Consider the following 15,861-nt stretch of genomic DNA (forward strand, 5'->3'; position numbering starts at 1 on the left):
AAGTTGGCCAAGGAATCCTACTGTGAATAAAGAATTTCTATGATAATAAAATCCCACTTTTTTTTTTTCTATAAAAAGCAAACCTTGTCCCAAATGCAAGCACTTACCACAGAGGTTCTGTGGGGGAAGCCTACCTCTAAAGGCCCTAGTTCTTGATTCATCCCTACTCCATGACCTGGACAAGACCTGTGAGGGTGCCATTTTTAGTATCACTGTGCCTCAGTTTCTCCACCTGTGCATGTGGAGTGATACTGGCAGCCCTAATAGACTTATGGGGATGACTGCTGAGCTGATGTCTATAAAATGTTCTTAATTGCAAGGACGAAAGAGCTATAAATACAAGGTCAAAGCAGCATTTAAAAACCTTTTTAAAGCTGCAACCACTTCTTTCTTTTGAAACAGAGAACCACAGGGAGGATCAAAGGCATGTCGCTGTTAACTGCTGCCCTCAAGGCCTCGCCCTCCACCTGGCAGAAACCCCAAAGGGAGGCCTACCATGATTTTTACCTTGACTAACAAAATCTCAAGACATGGTTTCCTGAAACATTCTGAGTCAAGAAACGGGAAACCAACATAGCTTACCTAGCTTGTTACCTTCTATGAAGACTGGCACTAAAAGTAAAAGGCAGCCTTCGGGCGGGAGAAATGCAAACACGGAGGGAAAACATAGTTTCCCCTTGTCTCTCTCTGCCACAAAAGCCCGGCCACAGTGACTCCACTAGGTTGAAGAAGCCTGCATAATAAAACGCTTAACCTTGGCTAAGTTAACCTCCTCAGCCATTAAAAAAAAAGCGGGTGGGGGCAGGGCTAGCAAAATCAAGCTTACGGGAAATAAGCCTAATCAAAGCCCAGCAGTAACAAAGGGCACCAGAAACATTTCTACTGTATCACATCCCACAGGCTGGCCAAGAGCCCGGAATTTTCATTACAACTTTCAAAGAGAGCGAGAAGAGGAGGAAAAAAGATTTCACAAAAGCATTATCAAGGCCCCAACCCAGGATGCCCTGCTGTACAACCAAAATTTGTAAGAGGTCAGCCTTTCAGAGAGTCAAAAACCCAGCATGTGGAAACTGGCAGGCCTTTTATATAGTGGGAGGGGTTCTTAAAACGACTACTGTTTCGCACTGAAGTCTCCGAGCTTCACACATCATTAAACGTTTCTGAACCACAGAGAAAGGAGGGCAGAGTTAAGGAAATAAATCAAAAGTTCCTCTGGGACGCACAAATGCCTACTTGGAACAGGCTTTCAGCACGAATATCCTCCACATTAAACAGGGAGGACTTTTCAAAATAAAAGCAGAAAAGAGATTCATTTTGTTATAAGCAGTGCACTTTTTCCTTTTGGTGTAAAGGTTATGTGTGCTATAAAAAATGACTCCTGTCGTGAGTGCTGCAGGGAGGTGGAGGCTGGGCTTGGGGCAGGGGTGGTGGTGGTCAAAGAAAACAAGTAGAAGTGAATACAACGCCAGAGAGCGCTGTGTTTGGGGGTCCCCAAACAAATCTAAATGTCCTGCAATGATTTGGGGGTAGGATGTGAGGTAGGAGAATGGTATCAGAAAGGAATTTCTTCTACATTTATTCCTTGCCATCCTTGCCCAAGAACTGAAATCGTTTCCCCACAGCCAGAAAGAACTGTCTTCTTTGTGTGTGTGCAACACACATAGTTGCAGATCTGGAGAAAAGAGACTGTGCCGTTTTGAAGGCAGAGCCTCACACTGCCTTCTTAAGGAAGTATCAGTTGTCTCAAAACCAGCAGAGGGAGTACAGTGTTTGAGAAGCAGGAACTGGCCACACTTCTACTGGGATACAGTTCCTGTAAGGATTCACTGTTTAGCCCCGAGCAATAGAAGTGGTGTAAAGCTGGCCGGGCGCGGTGGCTCACGCCTGTAATCCCAGCACTTTGGGAGGCCGAGGCGGGCGGATCACAAGGTCAGGAGTTCGAGACCACGGTGAAACCCTGTCTCTACTAAAAATACAATACAAAAAATTAGCCGGGCGCAGGTGGCGGGCGCCTGTAGTCCCAGCTACTTGGGAGGCTGAGGCAGGAGAATGGCAGTGAACCCGGAAGGCGGAGCTTGCAGTGAGCCGAGATCGCGGCCACTGCACTCCAGCCAGGGCGAACAGAGCGAGACTCCGTCTCAAAAAAAAACAAAACAAAACAAAACAAAAAAAAACAAAAAAAAAAAGAAGTGGGGGAAGGCTCAGTGAAAGACAGAAAGTCCAATTTGGACTGACAGCAAATACCAAAGCTTTGCTTTCAACAGCTGATTTGAAACAAAAGCAGTACACACATGAAGGCATATGTCTGCTAAATGGTTGCTATCTTAATCTTTAGCCACAGTTTATCAAAACATGTAGGAATAGGTTGAGAAATTAACTGATGCTAAGATTAACAGCATGGACAAGTTCCTGGGGAGGGCCTGGGGACACGATCAAAGCTAATGGTCCCTCTGCCAGGAGCAGAGACCACTATTTCATGCATGATGATGCTGTGCTTTGGCACTGGAAATCTGTGCTCAGGTACATTCTAAGTGTCGAAATCATGTAATTAATGGTTAGTCTGGGTATGCACTATTCAATCAGGCAATTTTTTTTGTTTTGTTTTGTTTACTAAATCCAAACACTAATGCTTTCTCATTGTGGGAAATGACAGCTGGGATGAAGACAAGTTCAACTCAACAGAACAAACACAACGTATATGTGATTTTATGTCAGTCTAGGAACTGTGCACTGGTACACACACAGCAGGCACTGAGTTAACACACATGCCTGCCTGCCTGCCTGCTGGGTGAAGGAGGGCTGGGCAGGGGAGGGGGGGCCACCCTGGCTGGGGGACACCAGCTGGGGCCATTGTTGCCACTTTCTTCTCTTTGTAGACATTAAGTTTCACAAAGGGCCGAATGATAAAGGTCCACAAGACCTCATCCAGAATGGCTGTTGCAGGAAGCAGAGGCCTGAGCATCCTGTAGCCAGAAGCCCGGCCAGCGGGTATGCCAACTCCACAGGCCCACATGAAGAGCCTCTGTGAGGAAGATGTTACAGCAATAATTCTCTAAGTCTCCCAGGGATGAGATCAGGACAATGTATGGAAGGTGAAGTGATGCAGATTTCAGCTTAATAAAAGGAAAGTGGCCCAAAAAATGGAACTGTTTAAAACCACAATGGCTCCATTTAATGGGTTAGATGTCCCCACTCTGCAGGAATGCTGTAGAAGATTCAGGTGGTGAGAAATACCTCAACAGACAAGAAAGCTACTTCAAGCACTTCCTTCGGCAAGGCATTTCAAACAAGTGTTAACATTGAAAACACCCACCCTTCAAAGAGCTTGAAGCCCTAAGTGTAAATCTTCCAGGATGCACAAGACTCCCCAAGCCCTCATCCTCCCATTACTACTTAATGTCCACACTACATTGTTCGGCACTTGGTTTCCCTCCAACATGCACTGTGGCAGCCAGTCAGACATCCCAGGGAGCGCAACCACAGCTCCCTATTTTCTCCCCATGCTCAATAAGCTCAGTAAATGCTTCATGATTGACTAGTATTAGGAATAAACTAGGAGCATTTTACATTCACCCCATCTAGTTAAACATCCCAAGTAACAGATTTCCAGAAAAATGTTGCAACAAATGTAAGTATTTATAGACATGCCCGGTAAGGTATGTAGCATTTGGAGAAATAATAACTAGACTAGAGTACTGTACAAAAGAAAATGGTACACTTTTGTATGAGTCTAAGATATACTGGACAAATGGGTATTCCTATTTGTAAACACGGACATCTTAATAAAAATACAAAATGACTACATAAAGAAGAATTACATCCTTTAACTCATCTGGTGGCCATAAAATGGACAGAGGCACATGGACTTTTCTCCTGAGTCACCTGATAGATTTACATGATCAAAAGAAATAAGGGCTTCAAATTTTTTTTTTAAGAGATGGGGTCTTGCTAGGTTGCCCAGGCTGGACTCAAAGATATCCTCCTGCCTCAGCCTCCCAGGTAGTAGGGACTACAGTAGGAGCATCTACCATGCCCTGCTAGAACTTCAAGTTCTGAAGGGCAAATTCACCCCAGAGGATAGAACAAATGCCAGTATTCTGGTTAATAGCCCCAGATGAGCCAGCTTCCCACCCATCCCCAGTAAGGTGGCAGACACATAAGGGAAGCCATCTTGGACCTTTCAGGTCAACCCATCTACTAGGTGATACTACAGAGTGAGCTTTAGACACATGGCATGGAAACAAATGGCCAGTTGAGTCCCACCTAAATTCCTGATCTACAAAATTATTAAAACTATAATGTTTATAGTTTTAAGCCAATAAATTAAATATACTAAAAGGTTTTGGTTTTTAGAAATTTATTTAAAAGTTTTAGGGTTTTTCTTTTTAGCCTCACATTATCCAAAACATGTAGAGTTTGCCCCCAGTTCACAGGCTGGGCTTTACTTTGCGAAATCTGCCATGTATCCAGATTCATCGGGCCTGTTTCCTTTAGAACTTAATTATTCTTCCTATTGTTCCACAAATTACAGATTCTCTCCAAATGAAAACACTTCCCTCCACAACTTAAGGCCACAAACCTCTGACCTAATTCAATGTGTCTCATTAGCACATTTGCAAAACAGGGCACTTGTGGGAAGAAGAACCAAGTTCTGATCTTAGAAGCCCTGTGCCTAAGTCAATAATCATCAAGTCCCAAAGGTGCTGGATAGATGCTGCTCCAGCCCTGAAAATAATCAAACACACAAAAGTTACTATTAATATTTCTTGCCAAACAACAATCACAAAACCCCAACTCCTGTACATGGGAACAAAGCGACAACGGCAGCAGCTGCAAATACATAAGCGAAGCGTCACTGAAGAAAGTCTCCAACTTAATATTGCTCCCAACAGCCTCAGTGGTGGTTCACTCATACAGCAAAGACATGGGATAAAAAATTCCACACCCTGTTTTCAAGATAATAAAATGGCATATGATGATGACTCACTAACAGACTAAAGGAAAAAATATCCGTCAACAGTCATAAGAAGCTTACAAAGCTGCAGAGATCTGGCACCACTAAAGCTCCTCCACCTCCCCTGGCTCTCACCTCCAGTACACACACATATGTGGGACATGCAAAGTGTGTGTGTTCATGTGCACACCCTTTAGGGATTAATTTGAAGCTAAGGTGCAATTGGCTAATGGCTTACTCTACTGCTTAAGACAGTATTTTATTCTTGACTGGCTCAATAAACCTGCTGAGAAAAATAAACAATGGATTTCAATCTTATAAATAATCTAGAACACAGAACCGCTGTTCAAACATGAGAGCTGATTTACTGCGCACAACAAACAGAACAGGAAGGACCAGTGTGGCACAGTGAACCCCAAGTCCTAGTCCCATTGTCCTGGGACAGTAGAGTTCACAAGGGTTTTCTGTCTATTACACAAAGTTGAAGGCCTGGGATATCCAGGTTTCAAACTGGTCTTAAAAGAAGCATTTCAAAGCAGAGCAGGTGGAGAAGTTTTGGTGGTGCCAGATCCCTGCAGCTTTGTAAGCTTCCTATGACTGCTGATGGATTTTTTTTTTTTTTCCTTTAGTCTGTTAGATTTTGCTCACACTGAAGAGCAAAACACGAGGAAAATGTTTCTTTAAAAATAATGAAGAGTTTTCATGTCTTAGAACCAACAATTATCTACCTATGGTTACAATGTATTTCTAACCCATCATTTATACATGTGTGAACACACACACACATTTCATTTTAAGCAAATAATAGGGCCTGCTACAGGACTCTAAGGGTGCTATAATGAGGTATTAAAATGAGGGCCCTGCCCAGAAGGCTTTATATTCTATATAAATACATATACGCATTCATGCACACATGTGTACAGAATAAAAATGCATGGAAAAGAGGAATCAGAGTCAAGTACAAGACTAAAATAAAATAAATTTTAATTTTTTTGTTTGTTTGTTGTTGTTTTTGAGACAGAGTCTCGCTCTGTTGCCCAGGCTGGAGCATAGCAGCGTGATCTCGGCTCACTGCAGCCTCGACCTCCTGGGCTCAAGTGATCTTCCCACCTCAGTCTAATAAGTAGCTGTAACTACAGGCGTGCGTCACCATACCTGGCTAATTTTTTGTATTTTTTGTAGAGATGGGGTTTCACCATGTTACCTAGGCTAGACTTGAACTCCTGGGCTCAAGTGATCCTCCCATCTTGACCTCCCAAAGTGCTGGGATTACAGACATGAGCCACTGTACCTGGCCAATCTTAATTTTAAAAGGGTGAAACAAAACCCAACTCTGCTGAGATGAAATGGGCCCTTTGTGTAACAGCAACCAGTCAGGGGAGGAGCAGAGGCAGCCCAGCAAGACCTTTAGAAATGAGGGAGCTTCAGCAGGGCACCATGGCTCACGCCTGTGATCCCAGCACTTTGGGAGGCTGAGGTGGGTGGATAACCTGAGGTTGGGAGTTCAAGACCAGCCTGGACAACATGGTGAAACCTCATCTCTACTAAAAATACAAAATTAGCCGGGCGTGGTAGAGCATGCCTGTAATCCCAGTCACTCGGGAGGAAGAGGGAGGAGAATCGCTTGAACCCGGGAGGCGGAGGCTGCACTGAGCTGAGACTGTGCCATTGCACTGCAGCCTGGGAAACAAGCGTGAAACTCCCAACTCAAAAAAAAAGAAATGAGGAAACTCAGAAACCTTTCAGAGAAGACCCCTGGCCCACCTGGCCCCTTCACTAGAGGCCATGAAGGTAAGTACCCTTATTTACCTTCAGACATCCCATCCTAGACAGCACAGGCCTGGGGTTACCAAAAGCTCCCCCAAAATCCCAACTCTGTCAACTGGGATTGTTTAGACATTTCAAAAGTCAGCCGGGTGTAGTGGCTCACGCCTGTAATCCCAGCACTTTGGGAGGCCGAGGCAGGCGAATCACAGGTCAAGAGAACGAGACCATCCTGGCCAACATGGTGAAACCCTGTCTCTACTAAAACTCTAAAATACAAAACTTAGCTGGGCACGGTGGTGTGTGCCTGTAGTCCCAGCTACGCGGGAGGCTGAGGCAGGAGAATCGCTTGAACCCGGGAGGTGGAGGTTGCAGTGAGCTGAGATCATACCACTGCACTCCAGCCTGGGCGACAGAGGGAGACTCCGTCTCTACATACATGCATACGTACATACATACATAAATAAAATTTCAGTAGTCAAATCCTGGGGATTACGATGTCACAATTGAGAGGATTTAGAAGAAGGATTTAAGATACTTGAGCAGAACAAAGAATTATATTTCCAAAGTGCGGGAGGGAGGAAGAAACATGGGCCATTAATACTCAAACTTAATTGAAAAATTAAACATCTCAGAAAACTTAGCTTAATGGAATTCTGGTTTCCCAAAGGAAAGTTTCTCCTGTTTGCTTTTCCTATTTACCTAACACAATTAATGGTTTTCAAATTACACATGACAGGAAAAAAAATTCTTACTGGGAGTGGGGGTACGCCTTTCCCATGTTGAACAGCTGGGACTGAGACTGAGGTTAATGTTTTGCTTTACTTTTCAAAACAATACTATTAATTTTTACTCTATTTTCCTAAGCATTACTCAAGGGTACAGTTTCAAATAAGATTAAAAACAAACTAGTTATTCAAGGATTATAATTTCAGATACATTTTGAAACTTAGTTTTAATGTCGGTTTCCTAACAGACTAGATAGATATATTTTTAAAATATCAGCAAGCTAGTTTTCAAAGTCAGAATAGATCTTACAAGGCTAAAAAAGAATCTATAATATAAAATACAAGCTCCAAGTGGATAAATCCACTGAGTATAACCACAGTAACCACAACTTGTAAGGCTTTCTAAAGACCAATTCAATTCTTCCATTTGTTTTACTAACTAATAAAACGGTAGAGACCATTTAGGCTTAAAAGTAATAAATGTCTCCATCTAAAAGTCATCCAGGTAACCAAGACACAGCCAAATCATAAGAAATACAGGTTAGCAAATACCAACAGCAAATAAATTACTGATCCCTACATACTTCTACATGAAGTAATACATTTCAAATAATTAAAGCATTCTCATGCCATTCTCACTAGTTTTCATATGTAGGATAATGCCAAGTTCAGGCTGTTTACACTGAGAACAGCAACTATCCAAGGCCCTTGGTTTAAAAAGTCACCTAATTTTTTAATACCTCCTTTTCTTTCCAACATCAGCACCAAAAGTCTCTTACATACATCACTTACACATGGGAATATCAGCCAGTCTCTCACAGATTACCCTCACTAAAACTGGACCAGTGCCCAGTCAAATATCCATATAGTTCAGACTATCACAATTAATAGATTCACGCCTCTGCTCCATTTTAATGGGAACAAACTCTCAGCACAAGAATAGCTATAGGATCACAGTACTTACTGCCAAAATGCAGTGCCTGTTTCTACTGGCAATCACTTTGGCCTCAAATGGAAAATTCCAACTGTTTATATCTATGTGAGCACAAACTATTAAGAAAAACAGTATGGCACATAAATGTCTTTCCTCTTTCCCATCTTGCCAGCCCCTAAAATAACTTACATTTCTTTTTCATATATAAGGAATGCAAGTAAAAGAAAGCAATGCCTGAAAACACTATGGTATTAAATCTTTAAGACTATGTAAACTTCATGTTAACAAGAGAAGGCCATCCTTACACATAAAAAGGCTTATTAGAAACTGAAACAGAATCTGGCAAGGTCTAACTAAGACCGCATGCCACAAGGTAAAGAGAAGAACAAGAGTTTTTGTATAAAATAAGAGAGGAGTTACAATCATGTTTCTAGGAAAAAATGGGAGTGGGAATTGAGAAGAAAACTACATTAAGAAGTCCTGGCTTGCAGCCGGGTGCGGTGGCTCACGCCTGTAATCCCAGCACTTTGGGAGGCTGAGGTGGGCGGATCACGAGGTCAGGAGATCGAGACCATCCTGGTTAACACGGTGAAACCCCGTCTCTACTAAAAAATACAAAAAATTAGCTGAGCATGGTGGCGGGCACCTGTAGTCCCAGTTACTCGGGAGGCTGAGGCAGGAGAATGGCGTGAGCCCGGGAGGCGGAGGTTGCAGTGAGCTGAGATTGCACCTCTGCACACTCCAGCCTGGGTGACAGATAAGACTCCGTCTCAAAAAAAAAAAAAAATCCTATTAATGACAATGGAAATAAGCCCAGATACTTTCCTATATGTTTTGAAATATTTTGTAATAATTAGAAAAACAAAATCAAGCCCTAATAGTGAAACTTTACAATTTTAACAGAATTAAGACAGTATCATTTTAAGAATGATATACTACGTAGGCACAGAATTCTGCAAGACTGCATTACTGTAAATAGCGGTGCTTCCTAAACTTTACTGTACTTTGGAATCCTCTGGGGAGCCTGTTAAAATGCAGATTCTGGCTCAAGAGACAAGGACAGGGCCTGAGAATCGTCCATTTTAATAACAGTGATGAGAGTGCTGGCCTGAGGAGCACACTGTGAGCAGTGAGGATAGACAAGGTAGAAGAGGGACAAGGTTTAAAAACAGAGATCTTCTAATGTACTGGTATGTGGCCGTGACACATTTGCACATTCTCAGCAGCATCAACTGACTAAGGAAGTTCATACTTTGTTATGTAACATTAGATTAAGCATTAATGAGGCTAGGAAAATTGTTTATCTAAGGTTATAATCTGAAGTTAAATAAAACTTCAGGCTGGAAGCTCATATTGAATGCTAGAATCATTTTTAACCTCTTAATATTAACAGAATCTTGATTACTCAGTCTTAAAGCCCTTTCTCAATAGTATTTATTCTCTGCTGCAGGAATATGGTCTATGCAAATGATATTTTGCCTGAAGAAAAAAGTACAGTTAATGGCCAGTAGTTATGTACATATTTAATAGAATTCATTCCCAGAAATGTGGCTGAGAAAGAAAGGTGGTTGATTTTCATGTTATTTATCAAATTAAAAATTGAAATCTCTAATACCTTTCATCCCATTACTTAAAGTTAAAAACGTCAAAACTGGCTGCCCTTTCACTGGGCCCTTGGTCCCATTCAAACAGTGACACATTTCCAATAGAGAAAATGAAGGCAAAAGGCAGGCTTCCATTTCCATTAACTTTCAATTTTTCACCCCATCTCTGTCTTCCTACAAGACTAAATTATGAGAAGAGCTTCCTCTTTGGTCCCATCCTATACACACTTTGGGAGCACAGTTCTCACTTCTCTTCTTAAAAGCCTTAGATGGGTCCCATCCCCACACACACCCATACACATTCTTTGGAGGGAGTTCAAGGTCCCCCAGAATCTACCCTGAAGCTATCATTTGGGCCTAAGTTCTACTGCATCCACTTATGCAACCTCCTTTCCAACCACGCTCATGTACTTTCTGGGCACGTTTTACAATTTCCTGTCTCCGTGCCTTTGTTCATAGTATTTCCTACGGCTGGAAAGTTGCTTTTCCTCCACCCTCCCAACCAGGACCTGTCAAAAATGAATCCTTCCTTCAAAGCCCAGTTCAAACACCACTCCTCCAATTAGTTTTCTAGGAGCCTCTGTGCTCACTTTGTAGGGCCTGAACCTCCCCCCACCAGGGCCCTTGGCACATTCTACCAAGTATGGCAGGCATGTAAATGTCACGCTGGCTCCCTGCAGGGCGGGATGGCACTGTGCTTCTCTTTATAGATATCCTACCCATTGCAGTGCTCAGTGGCTACCCAGAACTTGAAAAAGTTGAACTATATGCAAAATTTAGTTCTGATAATGGGAAGTGAATGAAAATGAGTTTCTGGTATAGTAAATATCAATGTACCACCAACTGGGATTACAAATGACACAAAACTTAATCTTTACTGGGCTAGGTGCTCAAAAATAAAAAGAAAGAGATGAGAAAGACAGCCAAAGCATGTCCCCTTTCACCTTCCATCTCCCTCCAGAGGCTAACACTTTGGGAATACCTCTTTACTACCAAGCTAGGGCAGATCAAATTGTCTTCTCACCAATCTTAGTTGCGTTGGAGACAAGCAATGGCAGGTCACTGAGGAAGTGCTCCTGGACTCCGATCCAGCACCAGCTGAATTTGTCTAAGTAATAGGAGACACAGCTATAAACAAAGGCCAGGATTCAAGGGACAATCATCCAGGTGCCAGACACAAAAAGTCTTTGGTTCAAATAACAGACATGTCCTCAGAGAAGAGATATGTCACCATTGTTTGAATAATTATCTCACGATTTTGAAGAAAACTGCAATGTATAGACAAATCAAACAAAAAATTATTTTTGGATCATCCATGATTTTGTGCTATTCATAACATGGATTCACCTTTAGGTAATTAAGATTCTCTATCAGGTCTCCGATTTTTTCAGGCATTACCTTAACATCAAAGGTCACGTACCATCCATCTACCCAACAATAAGTGGCAGGGCTCAAAGCAGAATCAAGAGGCCTAGTTATCCACTGTCCTCCCAAAAGTTCAGACACCGGACGCTCTGTGACTTACACAAATATACTAACACCTAAGACTCTGATGTGGTTTATGACACACGGTGGCTTGAGAGAGAAGAGGTATACAGTCAAGGTTAATCTAATATGCTCCACCCATATTCCTGACTACATTTCACTTACTAATTATATACTTTATAAGCATATTGAGGGGGAGGAAAATGGTTATAGAGAAAGAGAGAATGGGGAAAAGAAGAATAAACTACAGGATATTTGCACAACCGTGCTACTAAAAGACTTGACTTGTAGTTATTCTCTTGGGTACCCTGAGTTTAACACGTAATACCCATTCAACTAAGCCTCTATAAACAGTTGGGTTTTCCGCAATCACAGCCACTATTCCCACTTCAGTGGGCAGCAGTGTTCAGAGAAAAGCCAGATTTAGCTCCTGTGTAATAAACACCAGAAACCAAAAGAGCTAGGGAAGCTGTTTACGTCTATGCCCACCAGGAACCCTTCTCTGCTATAACCGCATGAATGAACTGGTACGAATGAGAGTCTCAACAAAGCTTCAAGACGGAGGTTGTTAACTAGGCGCTGCCCTCCCAAGTTTTTGGCAAGACAGATTAATGAAAAACAGGTAACTTCTTCTTATACAGGCTCAGTATATTTACAAGCAGAAAGTAATTCTGTACTCTTAAAAGCATTTAGCTACCACCTTATGTAGTATTTAAGGCAGACAGGAAGAATAATCATTTCCAAGTATTTTTATGCACTCTTTACAAACATCTCATTTAAATTCTCAAAATAATCAAAAGGATAGGAATTATCACCCCATTTTACAAACACAGGAATTAAAGGACAGAGGGGATGAATAAACTGCCTAAGGTCTCAGAGCAAGTATGTAGCAGAGGAGGCAAGAATCATCATTTTGCTCTCAGGCACTGCAACAAGTAATGATGTACAGGCATTTTATAAATACTGCAGCACCTACACAACTCTCATGCAAAGAAACACCGTTTTACAGAAAATAACTTCCCAGTGTTGTCAAGATTTGACCTGAGCTTTCCAATGAACAGCTCAAGGGAGACTACACAGTTAAAAAGAGATCATCAAGTACTATAGTTACCAGTAAGGCCAAGAATAGAATACAGGTCTGCTGATCCTCGCACCAATGCCCAATGAGGCATGTTCTTTTGGATGCTGACACCCTTCTGAAGTTTCAAGTCACTTGAGAACAGCAAAGAAATGAGTTAATAATTCTGGTAGACGGAAGAAAATGTAAGCCAGGCATGGTAGCACGTACCTGTAATCCCAGCTATTCGGGGGAGGATCACTTGAGCCCAGGAGTTTGAGACCAGCCAGGGCAAGAGAGCTAGATCTTGTCTCATTTGAAAAAAAAAGAGAGAATGTGAAAAGTACCTAGATTAGAGGAATTTGCTATAAAAAGGGGCATGACCATAAGAATTCTACCCAGCAAGTTTTGAATCAACAACACTGGCACATGCAAATCTCATCTTCTGCAGCAAAAAGTAAAAAATGACCTCTGCCCTCCCCTCCCTGTGGGCTGTGAATGATTAGCTTGGCTATGTTGATAACTAGAGAAAATAAGAAAATACAAGATGAGTGCCTCTCCCAGCTCATTATAATACTTACAGATTTACCCTACTACCAAACTCCTCCAGTGCAACGTGAAAGACAGCAAGGACACTATGAATATTTAGCAAATGTCAGGCAAAATAAATCCTCCATTGCTGCAAACAACTGTCTCATTAGTTCCAATGATGGTGACTGATGAAGACTTTGGAAATAGGAAGACTGCTGGGTGCCAGAGAAGGGAGAAGAGCTACAGGGTGGGAAACTGTGAAGGCTGAAGAGTGATGGGGAAAGGTCTCAGGAAAGAGGCTAGTGGAAAAGACAATCAGAGAACTAGCTCAAAAGGTTGGTGTACTAAGAATGTCTCTGAAGGAGAAAAAAGGCTATTTATTTACTGAGTCACACATCATCAATAAGAAGGGGCAATCAAGAGCAAAAAGAAAGAGTAGAAGAGCTTACCTAGGTTAAAGGTTACTCACATCTGCTTCCACTACGGAGATAAAACACTATATAAAATTACCCAGCATTTCCAAATGCCCAATGGGGCAGATTTTAGATTTAATGCTTAATCCTGCAATTATAAGTTTATTTTTTGAAACAGAAAGATTAAATAATTGTGAAGAGATTTCTGTATCAAATTCTTCACGGTTTGCAACTTTTAGTGGAGCACAGACAGAACTTGAGAGGCTACAATCCAGCGATCAAGAGAAATCTACTCAGTGATCTCTTTTTCACTCAGCCAAACCAAACTTCCTACACTTGGGCAAAGGCATTTTAATTTTTAATCATATCAAACTTCAAGTCACTGAAATCCCCAGAAAACTTACAATATGTATCTCAATATTCCATATTAAATAACTCTAACCTGTTCTGGGAAGGGTAAGAAATAAGTTGATTATATAGATTGGCTTCATAATACATCTTAGTTTAATGCTTATAAACAGGTTTCTCTCTCTGTTTTTTACCATTCTCAATATGATCCATCCTAGCATATGAGATGCATAATACTTAAATTTAACTGTCATTGACTGATGCAAACCATCCATTTATATATACAAGACTATACTTGAAATCACAAAACCCTTCTTCCCCATGAGTTATCACTGTCCTTGAGGTGCTATACAGTAAAAGTGTCCAGAAAAACAGCTCATTTTTAAAAAAAGACAGAATTAAACAAGAAGTCAGTAAACAACACCCCATTTAAAAAACTAAGCCAAAAAACCCAAATTCTCCACACACTTTTATAGTAGATATTCTTCCATCCATCTCCCACCTAACTCCCTAAAAAAGCAGCTCAATGTCTAGGCAGATTAAACATGGATCACTTCTCCCAAAGTCCTGAAGAGTGTTTCTCGTTACTGAGTCCTCCCTTCACCCTCAGAGAGTGGACAGTGGCTGGTCCAACTCCATCCCATCTGCCCTATCCTGTGGCCTAGCCAGAGGAAAGACTCTCTCTTCATCTGCCTCTACACCACCAAGGAAGGACATGAGGAGGGAGGCAACTACAGGGAAATGAGAATGAACTTCCCAGCACTCTCTTCATATGATTTTACTCTGCATTTTCCTCAGCAAATCCTTCCACCTCACGTTTACGGAGCATATTTGTCAGTTCTGACCCCCAGCTTTGTGAAATACAAAGTAATTTTTCGTAAAGCTCCATTTAAGCAATTTACAAGATCCCCTTGTGTATCCGCCCAGTGGAAAGTGCAAACTTTTAGGGCTAGAATACTAAAGAGTTAAAACTCCTCTTCAAAACACACTTAAAAATGGAAAAAATCTCCACAGAACTCAAAGTATAATAAGCTACAAACCTCTAGTGTGGTTGATGACTTCTGCCAATTACCAAATTCAAACTAGTGATAAATGCTATTTCCTATTTCAGCCACTGTGTTTAAAATTAGATGTTAACTCTCCAACAATCCTTCCCCCACAACTAACCCTCTGTTCCCAAAGACCTTTCTGTTCTTAGAGTTACAACAGAAGTCTATGTTCTTCAGGCAGATAAGCATAATCTGTCACTTTACTATCTAAAACCATGAACTCAAATGAAAAAGTCAAGAGAGTAAAACGGAGAAATTCTGGAGGCCAGAATTTCTCTGAGTCTGAGCACAGCGCAGCGTTAAAGGAAACCATTTCATAAGATCAAATGTGGAGAGGCAGCAGGAGCAAAGAGGAAAAATCAAGTTACATAAAGTCCAATTGTACTCACTGTTTCCTTATTGGGAAGCAGCTCCTTTCTAATTCTGAAGAAGTTCTTCCCGTACTGCCTGAGTCCCTTAACGAAGCGTTTCTGTGATAAAAAGAAACAAATGGGATGTAAAAACCAAAAACAAAACAGGATGTCAGCAAAGCAAAGATATCTACAATCAGCAAAATAACCACAAAAAAAGTCTCGGCTAGGGAATACTGACGAGGTTGGGAGAGCATGTCAGCAGCTCAGCTGGGACCCACTGGCCAGGGCAGGCCCCAACTATCTTCATCAGAACCCCAATCCCACCCACCAGGCAGGGCAGCACGTTTAAGAGAAGGACGTCCTGCGTCTAAGGCTAAGAAGCAATCTGTCCCCTCTGCAACCAGGCACATTCTGGTGCACGAAGGTATAAATATGCTCCATGTTTTAATAAAACACAACTGCTTTCCCACCGGAGAACCAAGCTTCCCAGAAGTGTCGAGCAGAAAGGGGGAACAGAACCAAACCTGGTGACTCTTCTCCAGAAGGAGACCCTAGGGGGTTAAAGGCCGCTTTCCTTAATCCAAAGAATTTGCCAGGAGGCACCGGAAGGCACCAGTATTGCGGAAGCCCACCGGGAACCC

At 41.9% G+C, this 15,861-nt stretch overlaps 1 protein-coding gene across 14 annotated transcripts in view; it reads right to left on the minus strand.

Moving 5' to 3' along the window:
* The window catches only part of RERE (arginine-glutamic acid dipeptide repeats), a 465,254-nt gene that overhangs the window by 53,893 nt on the left and 395,500 nt on the right, over positions 1-15,861 (minus strand). For 13 of the 14 annotated variants that reach the window (XM_017956872.3, XM_017956875.3, XM_017956864.3 and 10 more), the window contains one exon: positions 15,257-15,337. In XM_017956872.3, coding sequence (XP_017812361.1) covers positions 15,257-15,337 — 81 coding nt within the window. Of the gene's footprint in view, positions 1-15,256; positions 15,338-15,744; positions 15,860-15,861 lie in introns of those variants that run through there. The other variant, XM_017956907.3, reaches the window with a different exon arrangement.

The sequence above is a fragment of the Papio anubis genome, chromosome 1 (genome assembly GCF_008728515.1).
Source record: "Papio anubis isolate 15944 chromosome 1, Panubis1.0, whole genome shotgun sequence".
NCBI classification, from domain to species: Eukaryota; Metazoa; Chordata; class Mammalia; order Primates; family Cercopithecidae; genus Papio; species Papio anubis.